The 27,825-nt window shown below is 43.2% G+C and overlaps 1 protein-coding gene across 3 annotated transcripts in view; it reads left to right on the forward strand.

Moving 5' to 3' along the window:
* Positions 1–2,573: 2,573 nt before the first annotated feature.
* Positions 2,574–27,825, forward strand: part of PIK3AP1 (phosphoinositide-3-kinase adaptor protein 1) — a 96,076-nt gene continuing 70,824 nt past the window's right edge. The window contains exons 1-3 of one of the 3 annotated variants that reach the window (XM_081074538.1): positions 2,605–2,754; positions 5,763–5,994; positions 8,676–9,092. In XM_081074538.1, the coding sequence (XP_080930664.1) occupies positions 8,954–9,092 (139 nt within the window). In that variant the 5' untranslated portion in view covers positions 2,605–2,754; positions 5,763–5,994; positions 8,676–8,953. Of the gene's footprint in view, positions 2,755–5,762; positions 5,995–8,675; positions 9,093–27,825 lie in introns of all 3 variants that reach the window. The other 2 variants (XM_081074536.1, XM_081074537.1) reach the window with 2 other exon arrangements.

Here is a 27,825-nt window from a genome sequence, read left to right on the forward strand (position 1 = left end):
CAGTGTTCTTCAAATAGGGTATTGCGCAGAACACAGAACCTTAGTGTTTTCTAAGCTGGAATGCCCTCCTTGTACACATGAGGAAACAGAGGACTTTTGGAGATTATAGCTTGCCCAAGGCCCATAGTGGGCTTGGAGAGAATTTAGAGGGCTGAAATAAGAATTTGGGGCCCCTGTCTGTAGTCCAGATCTCTGTCCCGTTCCAGCTGCCTTCCTCACCACCCACTCCCTCACCTCATCGTCCAGCAGTCCAGGTTCTGCTATTCAGGGTTCCACTTCTAGATGTGACTGTTATTTTTACAGCAGACTTCATTCTTCCAGAACTCTCATCGTGATTCACACTGTTGACAACCTTCTCCTCAAAACCCTCCTTCCTTGGCTTCCTGGTTTTTCTGGTCTGCCTCTTCTCCCACATTTCTGGTTAATCTGCTCTCCTTTGCAGACCCTCTTTCTGTGGTCTCTGAGCCTGGCCCTTCCCCATGGCTCTTCCCGTGAGGCCTAGTTCTTGCTCTCCATTTCCTCTCCCCTATCCACTCATGCAGCTGCAGTTCCAAGGGTGACATCTGGCCATGTCGTAAGCCCCATCTTTCTCTTCTGAAATGAATACACCCTCAGAAGAAATAAGTCTGATAAGTGCCCAGGACAACCCATGGGCACCTCAAACTGAACATTTCCAAACTTTTGCTCACCATTTTCCTTACTCTGATGGCTTTTATTATATACAACCTATTTTTCACATCTGATATTGCCCTCCTCCAAGCTTAGGGTTCCAAGATTTTCACTGCAAGATTTTCTATCTTTCTCAAATTTAAGGATTTCCTGATCACATTCATTCATTCACTCATTCAAATGCTTTCTGAGCATATTCTCTGTGCCACAGTTGGCTCCAAGTGCTGGAGGTTCTATGGTGAATAAGGTAGACTTGGATCCTGCCTCTAAGGGGCTTAGGTTGAATGGAGGAGACACAAGTTAAAATAAGTAATTGCACAAAAATATCTATGTAAGTTTTACTAAATTACACGGCTACAACAGGGCATGATGGGTGGTGTGTGTGTGTGTGTGTGTGTCTAACCTCGTCTGGAGGGCAGAGAAGTCATAAACATGGGGAATAGGTATACGGTATAGCAGGTAGCAACTTCATCTCCTTTTTGGAATTACAGGCTTGTGGTAGGCAGAGTAATGACATCCTACGATCCCCCCAACCCTCAAAGATGTCCACGTCCTAATCTCTAGAGCCTGTGAATATATTATGTTATATGGCAAAAGAAAATTAAAGTTGTAGATGGTAATTTGCTAGTCAGCTGACCTTAAAATAGGGAGATTTTCCTGGATTGTCTGGGTGGGATCAATGCAATCTCTAGAGTTCTTAAAAGTGGAAGAGGGAGGCAGATGGAAGTGTCAGAGAGAGATGTGATGTCCCAAAATCAGGGTCAGAGAGATGTTATGCTGTTGGCTTTGAAGATGAAGGGGATGGGCCACAAGCCAAGGAATGCCTGTATTCTCTAGATGTTGAAAAAGCAAAGAAATGGATTCTCCTCTAGAGCCCCCAGAAAGGAAGCCAACACTGCCAACCCTTGATTTTAGTCCAGTGCCACACATGTTGGATTTCTGAAATACAGAACAGTAAGATAATAAATCTGTGTTGTTTTAAGCCACTAAGTTTGTGATAATTTGTTACAGCAGCAGTAGAAAATGAATTCTTGGCCTCAACCCTGGCCTTTCCATTCTTCAATCCGTTTCATTGATTTCCACCTATGCCTAACCCTATCTTTTCCTCATCTCTGCTCTCTGGATCCATCCTCTGGACGCTGCATTGTTGAGGATCCAAGGGGATAGCGCTACTGAGGTCAGCTACAGAAGCAGGCAAAGGGAGGAGGACAAGAAGCAGGCGGGTGAGCGCAAGGGTTTAGCAAGAGGTCTAGCTCTGGACTCAGGCCCTTATGGAACCCTGGGAGCATTTATTTCCTGCGGGAGTCTGAGCAAGATACCGTATTTGGCTCGCTTCTTCAGCTCTACCATGAAGACAGTGATGGATGCTACTCCAAATGTGTAAAAGACAAAAGATAACTATAGCACACATTTATCATATGAGATGATCATTAATTTTCATGTGCCATCAGGAGACCTGGCCCAAGGAGTTACAGAAAGGTCACCGGAGAGTAATCAAGGGCAACGCCAAGCACGGAGGGCCAGGTGCCAAGGAGGGTGCCTCTTCCCCTTCCTGCCCCCTCCCTTTTCCTGCGGGGGCAGCGGCTCAGGGAGAAAGCCCCATGGGATGGGAAGATGGTTTGGCCAGCTGTGTTCATGAACCCCTACCCCAGCCCACTCCAGGTCACTGGATGGAGCAGACAGCTCAACCGTCCTCCCTTCCCTCTCAACACCCCTGCCACCTCGGGCTGTCCTTTGGTAGCAACGAGAACCGGCCGGAGCGAGGAGGGGAGCGGAGGCCGTGCGGGAGGCTGGCCGGCAGCCGGGACGCGGGCTCTCACTTCCCCTCCCCAACCGCCCGGGCGCAGGTGCCGCCGGCCGAGGCCCGCAGGCGCAGGCGGGGCGGGCACCGTGGACACGCCCTCGCGCCGAGTCTCCCTCGACCGCCGGGAGGAAGCGCCAGAGCGGCGGCTGGTGCAGCGCGGAGCTGGCGCGCCCTCCGGCCCCGCGCGCAGGGACGCCGCGGGTTCCCGGCTCCCGGCAGCAGGCCCCGCGCACGCAGGGAGCCGCGCCCGTGAGCTGCGTCCCGCGGCATGGCAGCCTCAGGTGCGTAGCAGGGCGCGGGTCCCGCCCGGAGCCTCCTCGCCGGCGCGCCCGTCTCTCTCTCCGCGCGCTCTCCCGGCGCCCGCAGCCCTCCGAGCGCCGTCCGGCTCCCAGCTCCGTGGCTTCTTTGGCGCGGGATCTGTGTTCTTTTTGTCCTTCCTCCCAGTCCCCCTATTGGAAACGTACCACCTGACTTTCTCCCCTTCCCCTTCCAAGCGTGTTGCGCGATTCTCTGCAGCCCCTGCCTGACCCTCCGCTGTCCCTCTCTTCTAAGTGTGCTCTTCTCCCTCCATCACTAGCCCACAGAGTTCCTGAGGGTCGTTTCCCCTGTTCTTCCAACTCGGTGAACCTCGAGTCCGAGTTGAAAGAAGGCGGTGAGCCGACTTGTTTGCGCCGGCGAAACCCTCCTGGGACCGACAGGGGGCGCTCAGGCAGTCAGGTGGCGCTGGGAGTCCGAGGCGGCCCTTGGGCCATCTTCCTGATCCCGCTTCCTCTACCCATCCTAGGCTTTGGTTTTCGTCTAGAACGTCCGTATCCCTATGGAGATTCTACTTAGGAACACCATTCCTTTAGCTCTACTTTTCCGATGTCCTTTACAGAACTTTGGGGAATGGGGGAGTCATGGAGGCCACTGGGTCTCTACCCATCAAAAGGTGCCAGGAGGCTTTTCTGATTAGTCTTTGAGTTCCCTTCTTGGTTCATGGGTGTGTACACTTGGCGGATTGCTCACTCATTGAGATCCAGGGTGAACCAGGTAATAATGAGAACCGAGACAACTAATGAGTACTTACTGTGCACGTTAACGAATCATATGCACCTAAATATGTTCTCAGTGGTAATGAGGACACGCCTAGTCTCTCCTCTTGAGGAGTTTATAGTCTTGTGAAGGAAAGCGGTAACCAAACAGGGAATTACTAGATGAGCAGATTAGAGTTACCATGTTAGCAAATGGGTTTACTTGTGTTTTCTAGGCCCATCTTATGATGCTTTAGTAGAGATAGCATGTGAAAACAGGATGTAAAAGCATCTTGAAAAATAAAACATAGTTGGCCAGAAGGTGCTGTTCTTGGATGATATGGGTAGATACTAGAGTGAAGAGCCAGCTTTCTCTAGATCCCCTGAGGTCTAGCCTTATAGTTGTGCTTTGGAAGTAGGGGTAGAAAAGGCCAGTGGTGACAGTTCTATTAGATTTGGTGATACAGGCTCACTATTTAAGGGGAGTGGGAAGGTAGCCTTGTGGCTCCCTAGCTGGGCTCTCTCTGAAGGTTAGGAGAAGCTGCATTGTGAATAAGGAACCGCTGGTAAGCTCATTGTCCACACATTATGTTTCAAAGCCGAAGAAGAGTTATCTAGACGGAATTCATTCATTCTACAAGTAATTATTGTATGCTTCCTGTTTGTAGGCACTGTCCTAGGTGTCAGGTGTATATTCTGTAAATGAAACAGACATAAGCCATGTCCCCATAGAGCTTATGGAGTAGTGGGGGAAGGAAGGCAATACACTTAAGTAAGATACATGGTATGAGAAATATGTGGAAAAACAATAGAGATGGGTAAAGAGGTTTGGGGTTATACTCTTTTTTTGGAAATTAGTTTCAGGTGTACAAAACAATGTACTTGTTAGACATTTCACCCCTCACAAAGTGATAACCCCCCTCCTCTGATCTGTTGCCCCTCTGACATCGTATATATCTATTACAATTCCACCAACTCTCTTCCCTATGCTGTTCTCCATATCCCGTGACTATATATATATATTACATTATAGTTGTCATACAATATTATTCAGCTTCAGGTGTACAGTGCAGTGGTCAGGCAGGGGTTATACTTTAAATGAGGCTGCTAGGTTAGGTTTCATGGAGAAAGGGATATTTAAGTAAAGATTGGGGGGGAGGCATTTGAGGGAAGAGTTCTCTAGGTAGAGGAACAGTAAATAGGTGTTGTGGTATGTTTAAGGAGCAGGTGGCCAGAGTAGGTGGGTGAGTGGGGAGAAGAAGGAGATAAAGTGAGTGAAGCTCCCACCTCTTCTATGCCTGGTAACAGGCCCTGAGCTGTTAGGTCTGGGGAGCAGAAAAATGGGGGGACGGGGAGGGCGTTGGGCAGAGGAGGCAAAGAAAACCCTCCTTTAGTGTCCTGTGTGCATTTCTTCAGTGGGTGTGGCCAAGGAGGCTAGAGGGTGTGCTCTCATTCAGAGGGGGCCTCAAGCCCAGTGGCCAAACCTGGGGCTATTTATGGGCTCTGCCGTGGCTTCTGCAGGTCTGTAATGGTTAGAGCTGGGGTTTCTGGGGTCCGTAGGTCTCCCCGAGGCCTGGAAGGACAGTGACCCATGCTGGCAGGTCACAGTGGTGAGAGTATCTCTTGCCAAGATGCTATAGATTCTGGAGTCATTAAGGCCACTCTTCCATGTGGTCTTCTCTTCTTCCTCCCTCTCCTCCTCCTTCTCGTCTTCTTCCTCTTTCTCCTCTTCATTCTTCTTCTTTTAAACAGCTTTATTGAGATATAATTCAGTCTATGGCCATACCGCCCTGAACGCGCCCGATCTGGTCAGATCGTGGAAGCTAAGCAGGGTCGGGCCTGGTTAGTACTTGGATGGGAGATATAATTCTTATACCATCCAATTCACCTATTTAAAATGTACAATTCAGTGGTTTTTAGTATTTTCACACGTATGCACAACCATCACCACAGTCAATTTTAGAACATTTTCATCACCTCAAAAAGAAACTTTGTATGCTTTAGCTCCCACCCTCTTAATCCCTCCTCCTCCCCAACCCTAAGTTCTACTTTCTGTCTTTATAGATGTCCCTTCTCTGGACTTTTCATATGAATGGGGTCATGTAGCATGTGGTCTTTTGTGACTGGCTCCTTTCATGTAGCATAATATTTTCAAGGTTCACCAAGGTTGTAACATGCATCAGGCAGTACTTCATTCCTTTTTATGATTGAATCATGTGGTCTCCTTAAATTTCCTTCCACTGAAGAGTAATCATTAGTCTTTTATTTTTTGAAAGGCATATTTGCTTGTTGAAACCAAATCTTGGCTCCCTGTCCTTGAAAGAACTTGAGAAGCAAGATAAAATAAAATGGAATCAGCCTATTCTGGAATATTCTCTAAGGCCCCTGATGGCATCTCTTGTATTTACACATGAGGAGAGGAGAGGAAGGCTGTAAGTGACTTTCCCAAGTGGCCAAATCTGATTGGGTGAAGACTGGAATACTTTCCTCCATGGTGTCAGCCTCCAGGTATTTGAAGAAAGCTCTCACACCTTTTCCTGCTCTCTCTTTCTAAGGCTTCTCTTATCACCAGATCCTTCTACGATCCCTGTACTTACAGGAAATTGGGGCTTGAAGGGACCTTTACTTTTTCGTGATATTAACTTCCATATGATCCTTGAAGTCCCTCAAGACTCCTTTCAAGTCTCTAAACTTGAAATCTTCAGAGTCTGGAAACTCCTCACATGAATTGTTTCCATATCTCTCCCTCTCCTGGTCACCTCTCTATCATATCCCTCTTCAGTATGCTGCTGGATTCAAACACGGGGCTCCAGGACAGACGAATGGTGTGCCAGCATCACCTACAGACTGAAGAAATGGTCTGGGTTAGGTACTTTGACCATCTCCCTGACACTTCCTCTTTGTTCTCTCCTTGGGTGGATTCTGAATCTTTCAGTCACTGTGTTTCTTACTACCACTGTCACCCCCTGGTGCCACCAGCCAGCCCATGCTCTGCTGTTATCCATTCCTTTCCCCTTCTATAGCCTGTTCTTTAAGCTCTCCAAGGACAAAGACCCTTCCTCATCTCTGTCTAGGATTTATGGACTCCTTGTTTGTTCACATATTTCATTTCTCTTCATAAACAACTGAAAATGAGAGAATTGACTTGGCACACATGAAGAAATGACTTATGGTTAAAGGAAGGGAGTTATTCTGGAAGAAAGATGTGTCCTCCACACGAGAGCGTTGCTGACAAAGTGTTTAGTCCTGTGTTGTTACCCAGCACGTTATGGAGGGGCTTTAACGTCCACTGTGGACTTGTTTACAAGTTCCCCAGCTTTCAGTTTCAGCAACGGAGTGAAATTCGGGAAGGTGAGAGATTTTTGTTGATCTCATTTACATTGAGGCAAAATTTGTTAGATTTTGTAGATTGGTCTGGAGTCACTCTGCAAGTTGGTGAACAAGTAGGTTGTGATATTAACTAGTTTGAGGCACTAACCACTTCCTTCTCAAGTACTTTTGCTTAAAGGGAGGTCAAACTTAAAGGTAAAACCACAGGAATGAGATGTTTTAAGTATGTTTTCCATATAGAAGAAACTAATCCCATAGGTGCTTTTTATTTAAGTTGTATATTTAAACTTTTAGTTTAGAAGTTTTAGATTTATAGAAAAACTATGAAGTTAACAGAGAGTTCTCATGTACTGCACACCCAGTTTCCCTGTTATTAACATTTAAACTTTCCTTGACTGGAGAGGTCTTTAATGACAGGTATTGCGATGTGCTGGTAACAGAGAAGCAGGAAAAAGTGAGGCAGGATCCAGGGGGAAATGAATACTTAATCCAGTGGCCCAGAACTTGTCAATCTTAAAACTGTTTTGCCTTTGGTTCACTGTCTCCATATAAAAGTCAGGGCAGTGTCAAGTCACTGCTTTCCTGCTAAGGCCCTCAGTGCTCCAAGACCCAAGCTGCTTTCATAAGGGCACTTCTGCTCTAGGAAATCCTCTTCCCTTTTCTTCATTTCTTTGCCATCACTTGTCAGTCCTGTTGAAAACACAACTGATAGCTTCTTCATCACTAATGTATGGGACCCCAGCCAGCCCTTTCTGAGATATTATTCTCCTAACCCATCTGTTCAATAGTTTCAGTCCTGGCTCTGCAACTAATTACTGAGTTTGAATTTAAGTAATTCCCTTCATCTTCATAGCTGAAGTGTTTCTTTTATCTGTAAATGAGGCATTTGGGCCAAGTGATTCCCCAAAAGCCCCTTTTACCTCAATGCTTTTCTCAGGGTTTTGACTCTGTTTTTGGCGTTTGTACTTTATTAGAGGAAGAAGAAAGGCTGTGTCGCGGACCAGGTGTGGTAAGGGACACCTTACACATGGTATTGTATAGGTTAAAGCATTCATTCAACCACGCTTACCATTTACATTAATGTGTTGTTTGTAATAATGTGAGGATAATGGCGTCAGCTACCAGTTATTGAGGGTGTACTACATGCCATGTGCTATACTTAGCACTTTACATGGAATATCGAACTTAACTCTTACAAAACACCGATAAATGTTGCTGTTATATTTCCATCTGCAGATAAGTAAACTGAGGTTTAGAATATTTAACTTGCCCAATGTTACACAGCTAATACTTTGCAGAGCCAAGATGCTAACTCTGGCTGCTGATTCTATACGTGTGCTTGTCATCACTGTATTTGGGAAAGAATCAGGTTCTGGGGCCAAACTGTCTGAGTTCAAATTCTGATTCTGCCACACCTCAGTTTTCTCATCTTTAAAATGGGGCTAATAGTAGTACCTACCTTAGAAGGTCGCTGTGATGATTAAATGAGTTTATTAGGCAATGTGCTTGGAAGAGTGTCGGGAACATAGTAAGCTCTATATAAGTGCTTGCTGTCGTCATTGTCATCATTGTCATCATCCTGTACTGCACTAGCTGTGGGGGGAAGAGTATGCCAGCAGAAGCAATAACTGATGTGAACATCTCGAAACGGCATTGTATGTTTGGGCAAAGACAGAGAGTCTGGTATGGTTGTAACACCAACTGTAAATGGGGAAAGAGGTCAGACAGGTATGCTGGAGGCAGACCCTGAATGACTGTGGGTGCCCAGCTCCTCACTTGGATGGCATATCTTGAAGGTGATGGGGCACCCTCGAAGGAGTAGTGCGTTAACATGCTTCCGTGCCTTGTTTCTTGCTCAGGGGTGCCCCGAGGATGTGACATCCTCCTCTTCTACAGCCCGGATGCTGAGGAATGGTGTCAGTACCTCCAGGACCTTTTCCTGTCCAGTCGGCAGGTCCGCAGCCAGAAGACGCTGACTTATAGGCTGGGCCCCCGGACCTCCTTCTCAGCTGAGGACCTGAGCTTCTTTCTCAGCACGCGCTGCATTGTGGTGCTGCTATCTGCAGAGCTGGTGCAGCACTTGTGCCAGCCGGCCCTGCTGCCCCTGCTGCAGAGAGCCTTCCACCCTCCACACCGCATGGTACGGCTGCTCTGTGGGGTACAGGATAGTGAGGAGTTCCTGGACTTCTTTCCAGATTGGGCGCACTGGCAGGAGCTCACCTGTGATGACGAGCCTGAGACTTACGTGGCAGCTGTGAAGAAGGCCATTTCTGAAGGTAAGGGCCTTTTCTGAAGTAAAGATAAGCAGGTCCTAGAAAAATGACTAACCCAGGCTCCAGGCATTTCAGGTGAGACACGTCGCATTAGCATTCGGCATTTATATTACAAAGGCACCTGGATCTCACTATGTTAAGAGCCCCAGTCATATTTATTGGTTTAGAGCAGCCTATTACTCGGATGGGATAGGGATAGGATAGGTCTCCTGGGCTGCAGGAGAGGAAAATGACACTTTCTCTTAGTTCTGTGCTAGGATAAAAGCCTTTCTAGAATTTTCCATACTTTGGAAGACGCGGGACACAGGTTCTAGCCTGGAGGGCTGTGGGGGTGGGAGGCTGAAACTTAGTTTGGTGGGGGTATGAGGAACACAATTGCCAATCTTCCTGCTTTCAAGCCACCCCCATTTATCATCACATGACCTTAAGATTTTTGTTGGAAACTTGTCACTTTTGGATAACATGGTTCTAGAGAAACCCCTCTATTTCCCGCCAGCCTAGTTTGTCTTTTTCCCTGCTTCTCCTTTTAAAGTGAGAAAATTCCAATCCTCTCTGCCAGGGCTAATGACTTCAGTGGCCCCAGGAAGTGTGACATAAACTCTGATTAACAGCAACGGAAGATGTGCTCTTGGATGGATGCGTGTCACAGCTTTTCTTCATCTTTTTGTTTTCTACTTTTGTTTCACTGTGGACTATAGCAGACTGTGTTTTTATTCTTCTGTTCTCTTGCCATTTAAGATCTTATACACCTGACACCAACAAAGAAGCCTGGAAAATTATGGGGCGATACTCTGTTATCCCTGGTGTGATTTGGGCATTAATTTGGTCCATCTCCCGTCTCATTTGGTGAATTGAATCAAGAATTCACAAGTTTTTAGTGACCTTGAAAAGCTAATATAGCTTCTTAGATGCTTTTATCTCAGGAATAGGCTTCTTTAAACCAGTAAATATGACCATGTCTCGTAACATGGTGGGATCCCAGCTCATTTTGTAATATAAATGACTAGTGTTAGCATAAAGGCTCTCACCTGAAATGCTTGCGACCTGGGTTACTGATTTTTCCCTGGTTTGTTTATTTTTATTTCCAAAGGACACAATGATAGAAAAAGCACATAATTCATACTTGCATGATTAAAGCACTTCATTGCTTTAAGGGAGTTGTGATCTGCCCAAATTTACAAAGAACCGAGACACAACTGATTGTTTCTGTGGATTAGCTTATGTCACTGCAACAGTCCATTATGACCTTGTGGGCAGGCCACTTTGACCCACCAACCAATTATTCGGAATTCCATGGATGAATTGTCACAGTATTGGAACCTCATGCTGTATGCTCTAACAGATGATTCTTTAGAATATCACAGTGGTGTTATTTTAAAAAATAGATGGTAAAAAGCAGTTTTTAAATATTGTTTTTGTTTGGATACTTTCAATGTTTAGACACCTGGATAAATTGGTCACCTATAATATTTTACTTTTGACTAACAACTGTGGCTCTGTATGTTATGAGCCTTTAGTTTCAAGTGTTTCAGAAAGAATGAAGTGTTTCACAGTGGTATTTCTGTTCTGAGAGCAAATAACCGCTCATCAGAAAGAGATTATTTTAATGGGAGATTAAAATAAGCCACTTAGTGGAAAAATCTCTGGAGTTCAGAATCAGTGGATATGTAGGAACAAAATGGAATTCTAAGAAAGAGGGGAGGAGGGAAGGATGGCTTATGGCTCCAGTAAAACTTTCTTATCTGGTATTAGACTTGTGCGTTTTGGGATTTGAGGTCTCTGTGTGCAGCAGATCGCTTGGGTTTGCTTTTGGAGTGTCTGTAGCCATTGCCCTTGGGCCCAGTCATGTGGTGCTATAGCTCTGATTTTTATGCTGGACAAGCTTTCTTAACAAACTTAAGATTCAGTCTGGCAGTGTAGCAAAAAGAACTTCAACAGCTGTAGGGACACTCCATGTCTTGACTTCGCTGCTAACTGCATGCCCGATATTGGGCAAGTCACTTAGCTTCTTTGGGTTTCAGTTTTCTTCTCTGTAAGGGGAAGAATTAGACTTAATCCAAGACGCTTTTCTGGGACTAATAATCTCTGACTCCCCTAGGCCAGAGGGTCTCACACATTTTTGAGGCACTCCCTTCTTGCCCATTTTCATACCACCTTTGACTCCCAGGAAGCTTCCGGTTAAGTGTTGAAGGACAGTACTATCCCTATACTAGGTGTCTGGTATGTTTTTGGTTACATTCTCTGTAAGTGGTGATAGTGTATTAATACTCCTCTTGCACACATGAGGTTTTCCTAAAGTACCTCAAAATAAAAGCAAATAAAAATGCCATACACCCCACTACTACAAGCTGCCCCAGGCCCATGAGAAACAAATACATGAAATTTATGAAACGTGTTTTTGACTTTCTGTGTTTAAAAAACAAAATCCCAGCGGGAAATGTCATAGAATATTGATAGCGGGGATGAATTAATGGAAGCGAATCATCAAGGGGTTACTGATTGTAGGGCTATTGAAAGTTCCAGGGAGACAAATTTCAGGAAGTGGCCTTTGGAGGAGGTGACTTCCACATCCATGGAAGTGTGTGAGCAGAGACTGGTGTTCAGCTTTGGAACTATGATGGGACCACGTGACCTTCACAGCCTTTTGGTTATAAAATTCCCTTACGTGAAGTTCATCCTTTTCACCAGGAACATATTTCTATTTGGAATTCAGTCTTCTTTCTTCACCAGGCCTCCCTGGGGTTTGTAATCAAAACTGAAGATACGTTGGTCGTGTCCCTGTTACGACCCCAGCAGAAATCAGCAGGGAAAAGCCCTCAATTCATAATCTATGTAACCCCTGAAAATGTGAGAACTCCCAGCATATTTAGTTATGTATTTTTTCTTTGAAATATTTTGTGAAAACTCATGACTACTTAATGAGATATTCACTGAGACCATGTAAAATTCAGGCTAACTTTTAGACCATTTAAAATTTACAGTAAGGCTTACAGATCCAAAGCTTTAGTGACTGGAGCTGGTAATGGCGGTAATTATTCCAGACACTTAACTGTGGTTACAGATCATCAGTTACACTTTCTCTTGCTCCCCGGTTATCTAAATAAGTACTTCTCAAGCTTGACTGTGTTCTTGAAGCCCTGGGGATCTTGTCAATATGCATATTCTCATTCTGTAGGTCTGAGTGGGGCCCAGGGTTTTGCATTTGTAACAAACAACCCAGGTGCTGCTGCTGCTGGGGCCCACTGAGTAGTGAGCAGGGGTCTAAGCCCCTCTTCCTTTGTCAGGTCAGTGGCCACATACCTCTGTTGTGCATGGACTTTTTTCTCAAATCTCCACTTTTCTGGAAATGGAGGCACCATCACATCAGGTGACTCCTGGACACCCAGGAGTTTATGTATAAAATTCGGCCAGTGTTTGGTGCTTAGGCCAACAGACTCAGGGTAGAGCTCCCCACTTCTCTTCCTACGTCCCTACTCACAGATTCCATTTGCTAGCTCTGGCAACTTTTAATCTCTTAGTTTTCCAGATGTGGTCCTGATATTAGACAGGGGGTATACTTTCATCACAATCCTTAAGGCTTCTTTATTTATTAGGTATGTTGATCATAATTGCTATTCCACTAAAAATGTTTTGGAGTTTTTATTTCCCGTCCACCCCGTCCAAATTTGTCAGCTACCTTAAAATTGAGCAGATATTTTAATTAGAGTCTTCAGTGTGTTGGAGCAGCTAGTTTATTTTCCAAGAGCTTCATCTGTGAAATGATGGGGTTGGACCAGATGATTTGGAAGGCTGCTTCCAGCCCCCAGCGCTGTAATATATCATTATAAGTTTTCTGAGAAGGCAAATTACCCAGAACCTTTTAACTGATTCAGCTGAGCTGCAAAATGTGTGCAGTGATATATACCCAGTACATAGAAAACTGTGCTATTGTTCAGAAATTTTTGGACTTGTTGGGTGATTGCTTTAAAAGAAGGAAGTGAGAAAAACCCAGTTACAGTACAGAAATTATTTCCTCTTTACTGGAGTTCTATTCTTTGCTGCAAATCTTGCAGCAATACAGAAATAGATTCTGTTAGTCTATGTGGGAAAGGACTTGGTGGGTAATACTGAGTTTTATTTCAGAAGTTCTCATGACGGTGTGCGTGTGTGTGGGTTTGTGTGTGTTGAGGGGGTAGGTAAGCACTAAACCTAATTCTCCTAATATTTAGCATCACACTAGAGACCTCATCTGCATCTTTATGTGAATTATTTTCTCTTTGCCTCCCCATCGTTCCTCATGTCCTTTGTGTTTCAGAAGTTCTGATAGTATCCCATAATGTATTTTGCCTTATGTTCCTATGGGGAAAATTTAGACGGATATGCCCTTATCTGGCCTTCCTTTGTTGCTATTAATGTTCTAATCTGAATGTTAAACTGGAGTTTAAAAGAAACACAATTGAGATATTTAAAAATGCTTTCAGCCAATCAAATAGATTCCAAAATTTCCTAAATCTAAAAAGGCACATTTTTTCCCCTTGAAATAAAGTAATATATGTACATGATGATGTTAAAAAAAAAAAAAGAAAAAATACCTTTAGGTAATTTCAAATTTTTGCTATATAAACAATGTCGCAATAAATCTCCATGACACGTTGTGCCTAAATCTTTGTAACTATCTATTGATTCCCTCCCAACCATATCTCTCTGTAGCCTCCCAGAGACAGGGTTGTATGCTTGCTCTGTGCGTCTCCCCACTCTCCCCATGTAATCTGAACTCATGGCCCCCCCCCCTTACTGCAGTTTTTGTTGTTGCAGTTTATTTTTTTCTTCCCCTTTATGCCTAATTAAGTCAATTATTTACATTTGCGGTGTCTCTTGCAAAGATCCTCATCACATGGAGAACTACCCTCACCCTTCCTTCTCCTCATGGAGAGAGCTAATCAGATGAATGCTTTTATCACAGTTGCTATGTGTAATGCATTTGGGTGCTTCCTGTGTATTTATCGTCCCCCCCAACCCTGAGTAGGTAGGTGGTTTTACCGCTATTCCACAGATGAGAAAACTGAGGTTCAGAGTGATTCAATGACTTGCTTAAGGACTGGGAGCAGCTCACTTTGGCACCTAGGGTCTTTAGACTCTAGAATGCTCTCTACTTTGCTTTGCTTTCCTCTAAGTCTCCTTTCCCCACTCTCCTCTTCCTCACCGAGACGAGAAGGATGAAGAGACCTTATGGAAGAGAAAGGTTCAGGGACAATAAAGCTTCCCTGAGTAGTCTAGACCACAGGTTCCAAAGTCAAGCTGGGCACTGGCATTGTCTCTGCACTTTGTCAAAACACAGGTGCCTGGGTCTCACTCCAGACCTACTGAACCAGAATTTCATGGGGTTGGTCCCGGGAATATGAAGTTCAAACCCCGCCCCCGGCAGTTGGTTCAGCTGCACAGCCCGTTCTGCTCCATGCCTGCTGCCCTGTCCCTTGGTGTTCTGGTTGGATGAGCCGGCTGCAGCCCGGGCCCTGGGAGCTGTTTCGATACAGGTCACGGGACACTGGTTGCAAAGGCTCAGAGCCTGGCCATGGCACAACGGGCTTCTACGTCACAGGCAGCAGCTCTTAGAGTGGGGGAGAGTCGGATCCTCACAGCAAAAGGGAAGTCACTGCACCCTCCTTGCTGTCCTTGATGTGGTGGCCTTGCTGATGGTAAGTCATTGACTTCTGGGGCTTCTGTGGTGCCTTGCAGAGAATGAGGGGAGAATCTGACCTTGGGCCTCTTCAAATGGACTATTTTTGTTCTGCTGTCCTCCAGCTTGTGGCTGTGGGTTGTTGGGTCTGCTCTTTTTCCGCTGTGGGTTAGTCTGCAGTCAGCTCCTCGAGGCTCCTCCTTAAAGGCCCCTGCGGAAGGATACTTTCTCCATACTCTTTTCCCTTTTGAAATGGTCTTTGATTTGGGGGCAGAAGATGCCCAGCTGAGATAGTGCGGTCCATCCCGGTGTCACTGAAAAGCTACAGCGTGTCCAAGGATCCTTGGGATTTCCCTTGCCAGGTACCCTGACCGCCTGGTGAAATAAGCTACATTCACTCTCCTAGCTGTGCCTGAAACAGTGAACAGGACTGATGCCCATGATAGATTTTTGTGCCCATGGAACTTCCCCCCCCACCAGGCCTCAGAGTCCCCCAGGATTAAGAATTTTTCACAAAGCTGTGAGCCCCAGGTGGCTAAGTGAAATTGGCCACCCTGCTGCTTTCATCAGGCACCCAGAGACATTCTCCTCCCAGTTGGTTAGACTTTCTGTGGAAAGTATCTGTGATTCCCTTTGTCAGCTGTGGTTGGTGAGACGCAGTGAAAAGGGAGTGATGAATGCTGGAAGTTTCCATTAGTGTGAGAATCTCAAGTTTGCACCTGTCTTGATTTAAATTTTCTTTTTTCTTTTTCCTTTTTAAAAAAAAAATTATTGGGGTGACAATGGTTAGAAAGTCACATAAGTTTCAAATGTACAATTCTGTAATACATCATCTATATATCACATTGTGTGTTCACCACCCAGAGTCAGTTCTCCTTCCATCACCATATATTTGATCCCCCTTACCCTCATCTCCCACCTCCACCCCCCTTACCCTCTGGTAACCACTAAACTATTGTCTGTGATTTAAATTTTCTAACGCGTGCTGAAAATATCAGATATAGGAATTTTTATCGGTTAGTTTCTTCTCTGTTTTTTCAGTATTTTTTGCATCGGGCTTCTCCTGGGGCTATTGCTAGAAGAGATTACTTTACTAGAACTTAGGAGGAAACTGACATAGGTCTTACCATTTCAGAGCCCTTTTATCAACATTATTTCCTTTGGTTCATGCAATTTTCCTACAAGGCAGATATCATCTCCATCTTAAAGAGGAGGTAAACAAGGCCTATGCAAGTTCACTGACTTGCCCAAGGTCTGCTTTTTCAGGAGAGCTAGAGTCAGGGCCAGGGCCTCCTGCCTTGTAGTCCGAGGCTTAGTTATTGCCTTACCTGGATACCACAGCTGGCCTTTCATCTGATACATAGTTATTGGCCATTTGCTATTCTCCAGACCCTGTGCTAGGTGCTGGGTTAGAGCAGGGAACAATGGTTATGGTCACTGCTGCAATGGTATCTACATTCCAGACCAGTGCTATCCAAAAGATGTGTGACGGGAGCCACCTGTGAAATTGAAAGTTTTCTAGTGGCCGCAGTAAAAAAGAAAATAGAAACAGATGAATTAATTTTTAATAAGATGGTATACGTAACCCAATATTTCTAAAATAGTTTCATTTCAATATATAATCAAAATAAAAATTATTAATGAGATATTTTACATCCTTTTAAAAAATACGAAGTCTTTGAAATCTGGTATATATTTTACACGTACAGAAGACATTTCAAATGTTCAGTAGCCATGGGTGGCCAGTGTCTGCGCTATTATGCAGTGTCGGTCACGAAGGATGCTTACTTTTCAGAGAATCGGGGCCCTATCAACCAATATTTTAATATATTAAATGTCATAATGTGTTAAAATAAAACACTCATTTATTTGCCCTGAATGAGCACCTACAAGCTGCTGATCTGTCTGTAACATCTCTTTATCTTTTTCTTTCCTTTCCTCACTAATCTCTTTCCTGCTTTCATCCCTAATTCTTCCACTTTCTTTGTCCCTTTCTATATTTTGTCAGCTATTTAGCTGTGCTCCTGGGGTCTAGAAATCCAGTATCATGTAAGACAAAATTAGCTTTGATTAACAACAGGGTTTCTGTCCTTGAAATGAGCAGTTTATCATCTGAGCGAGTGAGACTGACCTCCTGGCAGCCTGTGTGAAGGCAGACGCAAACCAGGGTGCCCATAGCACAGATACATATTTAAAGTTAGGAATATGCCGGTATGTATATGTGTGTGTACATGTATGTGTGTGTATGTGTGTATAACTTTTTTCTGGAAGGATATATAAGAAATTGTTGCTAGTAGTTGCTTTGTTTTAGACATTTCCCCACTGTTTTAATTTTTCTACTATATCCATGTTTTACTTTCAGTTAAGAATTTTAAAAGAGAAAAATGATTGCGTCGTGGGGATTTGATGGATTGAGAGGAAATAGCTGGGCTTGTATCCAGCTAATCTAAATAAGTTGAGCTTCAGGTTAAGTTCTTTTGTACAAACTTCTTAACCTTTTTCTCAGCTTCGTTAGCTTGCTCTTCTGGGTAAGGGGAAGCGACATAGGATTGGTGTGTGTTTACTGTGACGTCCACACCATCTCTCACTGGGTGTGGGCTAAAGAGGGAACAGCTACTTATCTTTGAGTCATATTTTTACTCTGGTTAAATCAAATTTGGATTGTTGCCTTTTTAGGTTACTACAATCTTTATGACGAGAAGTAGGAGAATATGAATGTATAGTACGGACTCTGACACTAATTGGCTTTGCCACCTTGCGCAAGTTACTTGGCCACTCTGGATCCCTTCTTGCCCTTTTTTAAATGCTAGGAAGAGCACAAGTTGACATCTCAAACCTTTACAGTCATGAAATTCCATGATTTTAACTCTGTGTGATTTTATATATCTTACATTGAATTACTGGGTCTCAATCTGATATTTTTCAAAATCCCATCAAGGTGTATGTAGTATATTATTTCAGCTAACAAGTTATCTTACACAACAGAATTTTAAATAGAACCTTAAATAACATAATAGTAGATTTCTGTTTATGGACATTAGCCCAAGTTCAGTCTTAGGAGACTATAACATGATGCTATTATCTGTGTGAGAATGAAAGAATGCATGTATTTAACATTTTACATATACTGTTTGTTATGGTCTACACATAGATTTATGAATGTGGGTTCACAGGAAGGTAATGGGGTCTGGGGAAATGGGGGCAAATATGCATGACAGAATGGGTCTGTTAATTTCCCTGTTATTACAGGATGTTTTGACAGCTTTTCAGTTTAGTTTCCAGCACTATTCACATGACTGAGAGTATGTCTGAGATGGAAAAGGAAATAGGATGATTTATGCTGTAAATGACTCTTTGTCTGCCCATTGGAGAAATTATTGAAACCACAGTAGGCTTGTCATATGGACTTCTGACCAGAAAACTTCCTCATTTAGCCAGTTTGGTAAAATTTAGACACAAACAGTGGTCAGTTGGTTTTCCAAGACACAGAAAAATGACCAAAATCAGTAATTGATAAAATTGTCCTTTCTGTGAGAAAAAAAAAACATTTGAAAATGATTTCATTTTCACTGTGTTTATATTTTTAAAGAAAATACGGGTGTCTAGTGACAATGTTTTACGTGTGGTAGGTGTCCAGTCAATGGTGGATGGATGGAAAACTGGATGGGTGGGCTCATCCATGGATTGCTGTCCCTTTCATTTACACCTGAGCCCATTTTGAATGGCCCATTTGGAGGAAAAGATGTTCTTCCCAAGAGCATCCTTCTTTGGGCCTGTGCTACTGGTGCCATTTGGAGTGTCAGTTGTTTCCATGGAGCAGGTTTGTCTTGTGGTCACATAGTCAGGATGTGACGCAACAGAAACTCCTCAAGTTGATTCAGAGCAAGACAGGGTCCATGAAGTGCATCTTTTTTTTTTTTTTTTTTTTACTATGTCAGTACTTAAAGATGTACCAGATATGACAACCTATCCCACAAAAGAATCAGTTATGCCATTACAGAAGCTAGTTAACAACTGGATTCGTTAGCTCCCTGGGTGTGTGTGAGTCTGTTAGGAACAGAGGTTATACTGGGCATGTCCTTTTTGAAGGAGAGCATTGAAGTGAAAAAATCTGTAGAGTTTAGAGGAGACCTCTTGAATTGGCTTAGTCTGTTCAGGAATTCCTTGGTACTTTTGTTTTTTCTTCTGGGTTTATGCCTTCTCCATATGTGTATCTTCCCTACCCCTCTTACAAGGTTCGACCCACACTAGGTTCTTATTTAAAAGAATGCTGGTTGAACATGTGTATTTTGTCTGTCAAATTGCCAGTTTCACAGAGTGCTGGCTCTCTCTCCGTCATCTGATAACACAGGAAATAGAGGGGAGGCTGATGATGAAATGAAAATGCTCTACTTTTAAATTGGACTAAAATAAGTTTCCTTTTGCATATACAGCTAATGTTTGAGGCTGCAGCTATAGTTAAAAGTTTGCAGTAAGACTGACGGCCATCAAAAGTAGCAGATAGAAGAATGTTAGCGTTAGCTGTTGACTCATGTTTTTTTGAACATGTAAAATGTGGGAAAACATTTCTGTGGCAGAATATGACATTTAGCATTCCAAACAGTGTCCACCTGTTACTTGTTCTGAAACAGAGTCCCCCTTTCGTTTTCTAAAACTTTTTGAACATCATTTCTCAATGACTTGGTTTGTTGCCAGAGAAGGTCTTTGTGATGCATTTTTGTGTTAAAAGTTTTTCAGGAAATATGTAATGTCGAAATACTCATACAGTAATTCAGCAGCCGAAATGTTTGTTTTTATTTTGTCACTGAATTCAGAGTCCCATAGGTTATAGAAATCCTTTAACATCCCTGCCACCGTCCAGGCTGTTCATGTGATAGAAGTTGTCCACACTGTGGAAACAATCTAGCTGTAGAGTTTCTCATGGGGAAACAGATACAGGAAGCCACTGAGTCCACAAGATGGAAATATAGAATATTAACATTAGGAAAGGAGTCTTCAGAGTCATCTGGCCCCAACCCCTTTAGATTAAAATGAACAAGGTAGGACCCAGATGGGTTAGAGGATTTGTCCTGTGTTACACAGTTAGTGGCAGAGATGAGACCATTAATGTTTGTTTACATGAAACAAATATTTACTGTGTTTATGGAGTGTTTGCCGGGCTGGCACTCTGCAAGGTCCTGGGAATACTTGATGAAAAGGCCTCACTCAATTGCTCTTGGAGTTTACTGTTCTAGAAGGAGAAGGCCATGAAACAGCCAGTTATCCCGTTAATTACTTAATGGGCAGGTGTGTCCAATGTTATGAAGCAGAAGTCCAGGAGTTCTCTTTCAATAATAAAGGGGACTTGAGATATCCCGAGGGCCCCTTGGATAGTTCCTTACTGCATCCATGAAGGAAAGAGTTCACTGAGCATACATCTGGAAAAAGAGAAGAAAAGGCATGGCTTGTAGTTGTAGCACATATTATGCACAGGATTATGTAATGGTAACATAGAGCGCATTTTCTCAGAGCAGTGATTTAGACTGTCTAAAAATTTACAGTAGCTTTATTCAAGCACTCAGTTTTACAATGAGTGTTTTGCCTCTTAAGTTTGTAGACAGTAGTGATGTGGAGATGTATACAATAATATGTTCTCACAATTTGGGAGTCTGACATTCTATTTAATCTAAATGTGTGATGGCTGGAAGGATGGGCTACAGAGAAGTTGAAAATTAATAAGGATCAATAAAAATCCTGCTCAGGATCCAAAAAAAAATCAAACAGCTGTACAAGAACAGGATGAAGGGATATATATTTTAAGAGTAGCATTTGTAAGAAGATTTGGTGGTTTTAGTTGAAGGCAAGTTAAACATGGTCAACAGAGCAATGTCACCTCGAAAACAATTAAATTTTGTTTTATGTTTTATGTTCATATGCCACATGGTTTATGAACAAAAGTATTAGAGTCAGAGAAGGGGCTCCTCCTCTATCCTGCACTGGTCAGCTTAGGGGGAGAACTGTTCACTACTTCAATGGGAGACACATACAGATACCCGTCTATCCATCCATCCCTCCATCCATCCACTCATCATCCATCTCTGCATCTGTCCATCCACTCATCTATTCCCTCACTCAGTTTTGTTTATTGTCCCTTCAATAGAATGTAAGCCTCAGGAGAGTGGGGATGTTTTTCACTGCTGTATCTCCAGTGCCTAGAACACAGCTTCATACATAGTTGGCCCTCAATAAATTGTTGAATGACTGAATGGAGTGACTGGGAATTTCAAATTCTGTCAGATGATAAATGTTTAAAGGAGATAAACTTGTTGTGGAGAAAAGACATTTCACTGGAACCGTGGAAACTGTCGTCAGAGTGTCGGAGTGTTGAAGACATGTCACGTGGCAAAGCAGAGGGACGGGCTTTTCTGTTTCTGTGTAGACAGGGCAAGGAGCAGTGGGTGAAAGTTGCAACAATGGCAATAACTCAAATTTAGGACACCCTCACAATCCAAAGACAACGAATCCTGGGAAAGATTTTATTGTGATTTTATTTTGAAAAGTAAAACTAAAAGTTAAGTAAACTTATTTGATCAGATTAACACAGTTTTGATTATAATTTCAGCTGTGTGCTAAATCTTAAACCACACAAAGACTGAATCAGCTGCTGCTAGATTTTATGCAAGAAGGGTTGAGTACATTTACTAACACAGTTTTATGCTAGTACAAGATAACATTCCTTAGTTCACATTTGACTTTTTAAAAATGGCTGTATTGAAATATAATTCACACCACATTTGATTTTTACAGTTTTCAAGACCTCCTCTCAATCATTACGCATTCCTATCATTTGCTTTTGATTATCAGGTAACGTCCTTGTGAACTTTCTCCTGTTCAGTTGATAGCTTCTCCAACAGACTGTGGCTTTACTTGTGATTCAGCTTTCCAACATCACTTTCGTCAACTTCATAAAATACTGCATCTTTTGCAAAACCTAGAATTACCCCATATAACCAAATCATATTGCATTTGTAGTGTATTGTGGAGAAATCCTAAATCTGGAGAGAACAAACAATAAAAATGTGACTTTATGGATGAGAATGTAGATTAAGATTAAGCAAGCAGAGGTGTTTAAGTGAGAACCAGTTAATGAGCCTTTTGTCAGTAAATACTTTCATGTTATAAAATATTTGGCTTCCCTGTGTTACCACAATTATAGAGATGTGAAATGGGTGTACTCAGAAAACGATGAGGCTGTCAGAATCAGAAGCCACTAATGTGGGTTCAGAGACCCAACCTTCATTCCACCAAGCAGAGAACTGAGGGAGTGAATATCTTGGCACCTCTGTAACCCATTGCATTTGACAGACCAGTTGCAAAGCTTTGCCACAGATGATGGAATCTTGATCAAAACAATCTCGACAGGCTGGAACACTGACCCCAATCTAACATTTAACAAGGTTAAGTGTTTATTTGCAGTTAAGTCCAAAACCTCTCCCCTCCCCCAACAAAACAAAACAAAACAAATGGAACTATGTAATTATGGCACAGCAAAGGAAAAGTCTTGGTTTCCACGGTTTACATGAAAAAGAGCTGAGATTTTGAGGTGACTGTGTGAATTTTGAGGTGACAGCCCTTCTTGTATTATACACAGAGTCTAGTTACCCATCTGGGGTAGCAGTTGGCGGGTTAGGGGAGTGGAGTTAGGTTGGGATGGATGAGGGGAACAGATAACCCAGAGCTATTTCCATTTGAGGCCCGCTTAGAAAGGTGAGTGTATTACTCTGGACTTGTTTGTTTGTGAGGAGAGAACCCCAACTTGGGCAAAAGAGGAATTAAAGACACTATGGGAAGGGCAGGGGTGTAGTTGGTCCTCAGAGATAACCTGGAGCTAAGGACTTGAACTCCACAGGGTTACGTCTCTACCTCTCCTTTCTGTGTCTCTCTGCATATGGGTGCCATGCTCTGGTGAGTCATCTCCAGGAAGGGGGATTACAGCCCCCAGGAGCTGCCACACCTCGTTCCTTCCAATGCCAACTCCAAAAGAGGAATTGATTGATGCTATTCTCTCCGATTCAAAATTTAAAATTCCCAGGGTAGGGTCTGTGTAGTTGAACTTGGGTCTAGTACCCAATCTAGGCCAATTCACTGTGGTCCTGGAATTGGAGCACTATGAATGGCCACTATTGATAGCCTGGGGTGTGAAGGGAGATTTCTAAGAACTTGGCAGCTTCCATTCAAACTACTTGGTGAGAGTGGAGGGATGAAGAATTCTCCCGAAGGGGGACTGCTGTTTTGTTCTTGTCAAGCAGTGCCAAGATAACTGCCATAATGAGGGGTCTGGAAACATGCCTGTGCCTGAGGAATAGAGGAAATCACCAGAGGGTGTTTAGTCTAGAATTATAGAATTTGGGGGTAGAGAGGAACTGAGGCTCAGCATTGTTGTGACTCCCAAGGATACCCAGCTGGTTGGAGATGAAAGCCCAGGTCTCGAACTGTGAACTCAGAGTTTCATCCACTATGTTTGATTGTCTTTCTAAAGAACTACTAAGGAAAGACATGATAATTGCCTTCAAACATTTGAAGGACTCTTATGGAAATAGGAATGGTGTTTGATGGCGCTCCTAAGGGCAGATTAGGATTCATGGAGAGTGGTAACTGACAAGCAGAAATCTCCCAGTTTAAGGAAGATGATAACACCTGGAATGGCTTAACAAGGATACTAGACTACATCAGGAGGTGCTGGCCAGAGGCGTGGACATTGGCAGCCTTCGGTTCAAGTTGGATAAACCTCTGCCAATGACACTGAAGAAGGATCCTTACAGTCTCTTCCAACCCGGAGACACTGTAAATTGAAGTCTTGGACCATGTTGCTGTTTACTGTTTCCTGCAACTTGTACCAGTTATAGAATGTTTACAGTGCTAAATACTATGCTAACCATTTTATAATGATTATCTCATTTAATCTTAACCTATAACATAAATACTATTATTATCTCCATTTTGCAGATAAGGCAAAGAAACATTACGTTACTTTCCCAGTGGCACACTTCAGGTTTGCTCCCAAGGCTCTAGTCTTTTTTTTTTTCCCCAATGTTTTCTTGTTTTTAATCTTGTTGGGAGTTTTGTTTCTTTTTTTTCAATTGGGGAATATTGGGGAACAGTGTGTTTCTCCAGGGCCCATCAGCTCCAAGTCTCTGTCCTTCAGTCTAGTTGTGGAGGGCGCAGCTCAGCTCCAAGTCCAGTCGCCATTTTCAGTCTTTAGTTGCAGGGGGCGCAGCCCACCATCCCAAGTGGGAATGGAACCGGCAGCCTTGTTGCTGAGAGCTCGCGCTCCAACCACCTGGGCCATCCGCCCCCCACCCCAGTCTTAACCACTGCATTCAGTGACTTCTCAAAAATTGTTTCCTGTCCCATTTTTACAGTGTCTCTAAGTGTGTTCTCAATGTGTGATCCTCACAATACCTGCATCAGAACCATATATTTGGTTTTGATGAAGAACTTAAATATTTTGAACCCATATTTTTGTAAATATGTTCTCTGTGAATATTTATTTGATCCCTACTTATTTTTTCCCCCTCCAATATTCGTGTTCCTGGGTTCTCCCAGTTACCTGATGAACCAGACTCTTGTGGACTGGGTATATGTATTTGTTAACAAATATCCTAGGTGATTCTGATGGGCACTAAAGTTTTAGAATCGCTGGTCTAGTGCTTTCATGGGAAGGCTAGAAGGGAGATCAGGTCCTAAAAAAACCTCATGTTTATCTAAGCAGCTTAGACTGCTCTGAAGGCCATAGGGAGACATTGAAGAGCTGAAAGTTAGGGTCTGACATGATCAGAATTGATTTTCAGTAACTTCAGTCTGGCGGCTCTGTGGCCAGGACTGGAGGCTGGAGATTGGGCAAGAGGCTATTGCATCTTTCAGGGGAGAGGTGCTGTGGGCCTGAGCTGAACAGAAGCAGTGGGAATAGAGAGGAAGGGACACTTTGAGGAGGTGAAAAGCAGACAGAATCAGCAGGATGTGGTGCTTGATTGTGGGGTGGAGAAAGAGGAAGCAGCCTAGTGGGTGACGACAGTACATAAGAATAATAGATGGATACCTCCTATGGGACCGGCATGTATGTAGAATTCAGAAAATAAGAAAGCACTCAACAGGGTGGTGAGCAGAAAACTTCATGGAGGAGACGGCACTGAAGTACCATAGAGGGCTGGGTTTTAGGAGACACTGGTGAGAACTGGAGGGAATGACATTCCAGGATGAGGGAACTACACAGGCAAGGCGGAGGGGTAGGAAAGCACAGAACGGGTGTGAATTTTGGCTATGAAGTGATTGCGGGAGGGACAGTGAGGGGGAAAAAGGATTATAAAAATCTGCTTGAGTCAGTGGGATAGGGGTTCTTCAACATCAGAATAAAGAGCTTTGCCCCAATGGGTATTAGACTTGTTGGAGTGATCACTTCCTAAGATATATAAATGGCTAATCACTATGTTGTACACCTAAAACTAATATAATATTGTATGCCAACTGTAATCGGAAAAAAAAATTTGCTTTGCTCCTCTTATCTCAGAGGGTTTTTTGTTGGTTGGGGCAGCAATACGAGTATGACCAAAACAACTTTTGGAGAGATTGTTTCAGCCCAGCAACAGGGCTGACCCTAGTTTTTGAGGCAGCCTTTTCCTCAATGTCAGTTGGACGTAGAAATAAATGCATGTAGATCCTACTTAAATAAGGAATGGAACTTATATTATACACATTTTCTGATGACATAGTTTAGTAAATTTCCATAGGCTAGTGTGAGTATTTTTTTGAGATAGCATCAGGTGCTAAGTTCCTCTGACATCTTATCCTTGCCCTTTGATTCTTATCCCCAACTCTCCTTTACTATCAGTGGTTATTTATGTGCTAGAGAGCTCAGGCAGTGTGTTTGCAGAAGGCCCCATCTCCGGTGGTGTGGGTGGGGAATGATGGTTGGCTGGAATGAGAAAAACCCTGACGTGCAGTGTAGCTTATTGACTAAACAGTAGAAATCCCAAGGGGTTTGAGGTGGGGTAGGGTTGTTTGTTCCGAAATCTGCAATAGCCTCTTGGCACATAAACATACAGAGGAGTTGTCCGGGCATTAAATCGTTCTGGCCCAGCAGAACGATGCTTGGGAGCGAGTAGCCTGAAAGCTATGGGTGCTTTTCTGGATACTGTGAAACGCCATTATGGTCCTAAGAAGCTGGGGAGAAGTTTGTCTTTTTTGTCTCTATCCTTGACCCCACTGTCCAAGTACCTTTTCTTTAGATTCTAGTATCTATGGTTTCTCCTTTCTCTGGAGTCCTATGGAACTCATTTGCTGGACATCCATAGGTAACAGGCATTTATCTAATCGTTTCCTGAATTTCAGGTTGGCTCTCAGCTGGAGTGTCAATTCCTTAGGAGGAAGTCTCATGTATTATTTTGTGGGGTTTTCCACTGTGACTAGGACAGTGGGCACACAGAGGTCTTAGTTTACTTGCTATTTGCCTGGTTGACCGTTAGGTTGAAGTCTTGGACACAGATAGTATCCTTACTTTTCTACCGAAGCAGCTTTGTAACAGAGTGATTAAATCTCTCTCAGTCACAATTGTGCGTTGACTGCTTATATCCTGAATTGTTGCGGAAAAAGAAATGCTTTCAGAGCATTCATGATCTCAATAAGGAATCAAATGCAGCTTCATACTTCCTTCAGGTGATCCTGCTGCCCTTCCGATAATATGTATTTATTAAACACCCACTCAGCGAATTTAGTGAGGATTTGGTGCTATATTGGATACTGCAGAAGCATTACAGATTCTGTAGAAAACATACTCCCGTCCTGCTCTCAGGAATCCTCACGAGCTAAGATGGCATGTGGCATTCGTCTGCTAATGCCTAGTTTCAGCTTGCCACCTGGGACTTGCCACCCAACAGGGACATGGGAGCACGTTTCAGCCTCGCTCATTTCCTGTGCCCACCTTGTGTCGTCAGAACTAGCTTCCTAGTACCCTACTGCTGCTGTATCAATCAACACCTGAGCGTGAAAAAGACAGTTAAGAGGACCCTGTTTGAAGGAAATCAGTTGGCCAAGGCAGTAAGTCTAAGATTTGGAGTCAAGTAGGCCAAGGTTCTAGTTCTGGCTTTGGTAACCCGCTCTGGGTTTGGGGGCAAAGCTCTCCGAGACTCCATGACATTATCTGTAGAATGAGGTGAACATGCCCAGCTCGTGGGGCTATCAGGAAATGTAACTGAGAAGATGAATGGAAATTCATCACAACCCCATTTCCCTCTCCCCCACCTCCTTCACCCAGGCTCACCTCTACTCTTTTGTTACATCTGTCTGCTGGGTTCGTTCTCCATTTCTATTTGTATGGCTACTGGTTTGGTTTTAAGCCCTGATCATTTCATGTCATAGAAACCATGTCTTTATGGTAATCTTTTATTTTTTAAGTTTTGGAAATCTCTTAAATAGTATAAAAATAATACATACTTTTTATAAAATTTCTTTCTAACCATCAGAAATTTTTAGAGGAAAGAATAAAAATATTCATCCACTTCCCCAAGTCCTCATTCTCATTTGTAGAGGTTATCTACCGTAAACAGTTTGGTATGTATCTCTCCAGACCATTTTTATGAATTCATAAAATGCACACACGGTCATTTTCCCACTGTACATAGACTCATTATGTACATATTATTCTGCAACTTGATTTTTAAAAATTAATTGATCATTTTCTGTGAATTTATAACATATACACATGTGGAAATTTTTTGTAGATTATCATGTACCTTTTATTATGTAGCTTGCTTTTTATCTTAGCTTATAGACAACTGTCATCGAATTGGCATTCTTATTTCCATTTCATACTGTCCCAGCCCTCCCTACACCAACTGCCAGAATGATTTTCCCAAAACCCAAATGAGAAACCATTGACCATAGGATTAAATGCAGATTCCTTAGTATGGCAGTTCTCTCCACCATATCTGCCCCCTGCTGACTTTTGCAATTTTATTGGAGTATTTCATATATATATGTATATATACACACACACACACACATATATATATACATATATACACACACACACACACACACACACAC

The sequence above is a fragment of the Rhinolophus hipposideros genome, assembly GCF_964194185.1.
Source record: "Rhinolophus hipposideros genome assembly, chromosome: 15".
Classification (NCBI taxonomy): Eukaryota; Metazoa; Chordata; class Mammalia; order Chiroptera; family Rhinolophidae; genus Rhinolophus; species Rhinolophus hipposideros.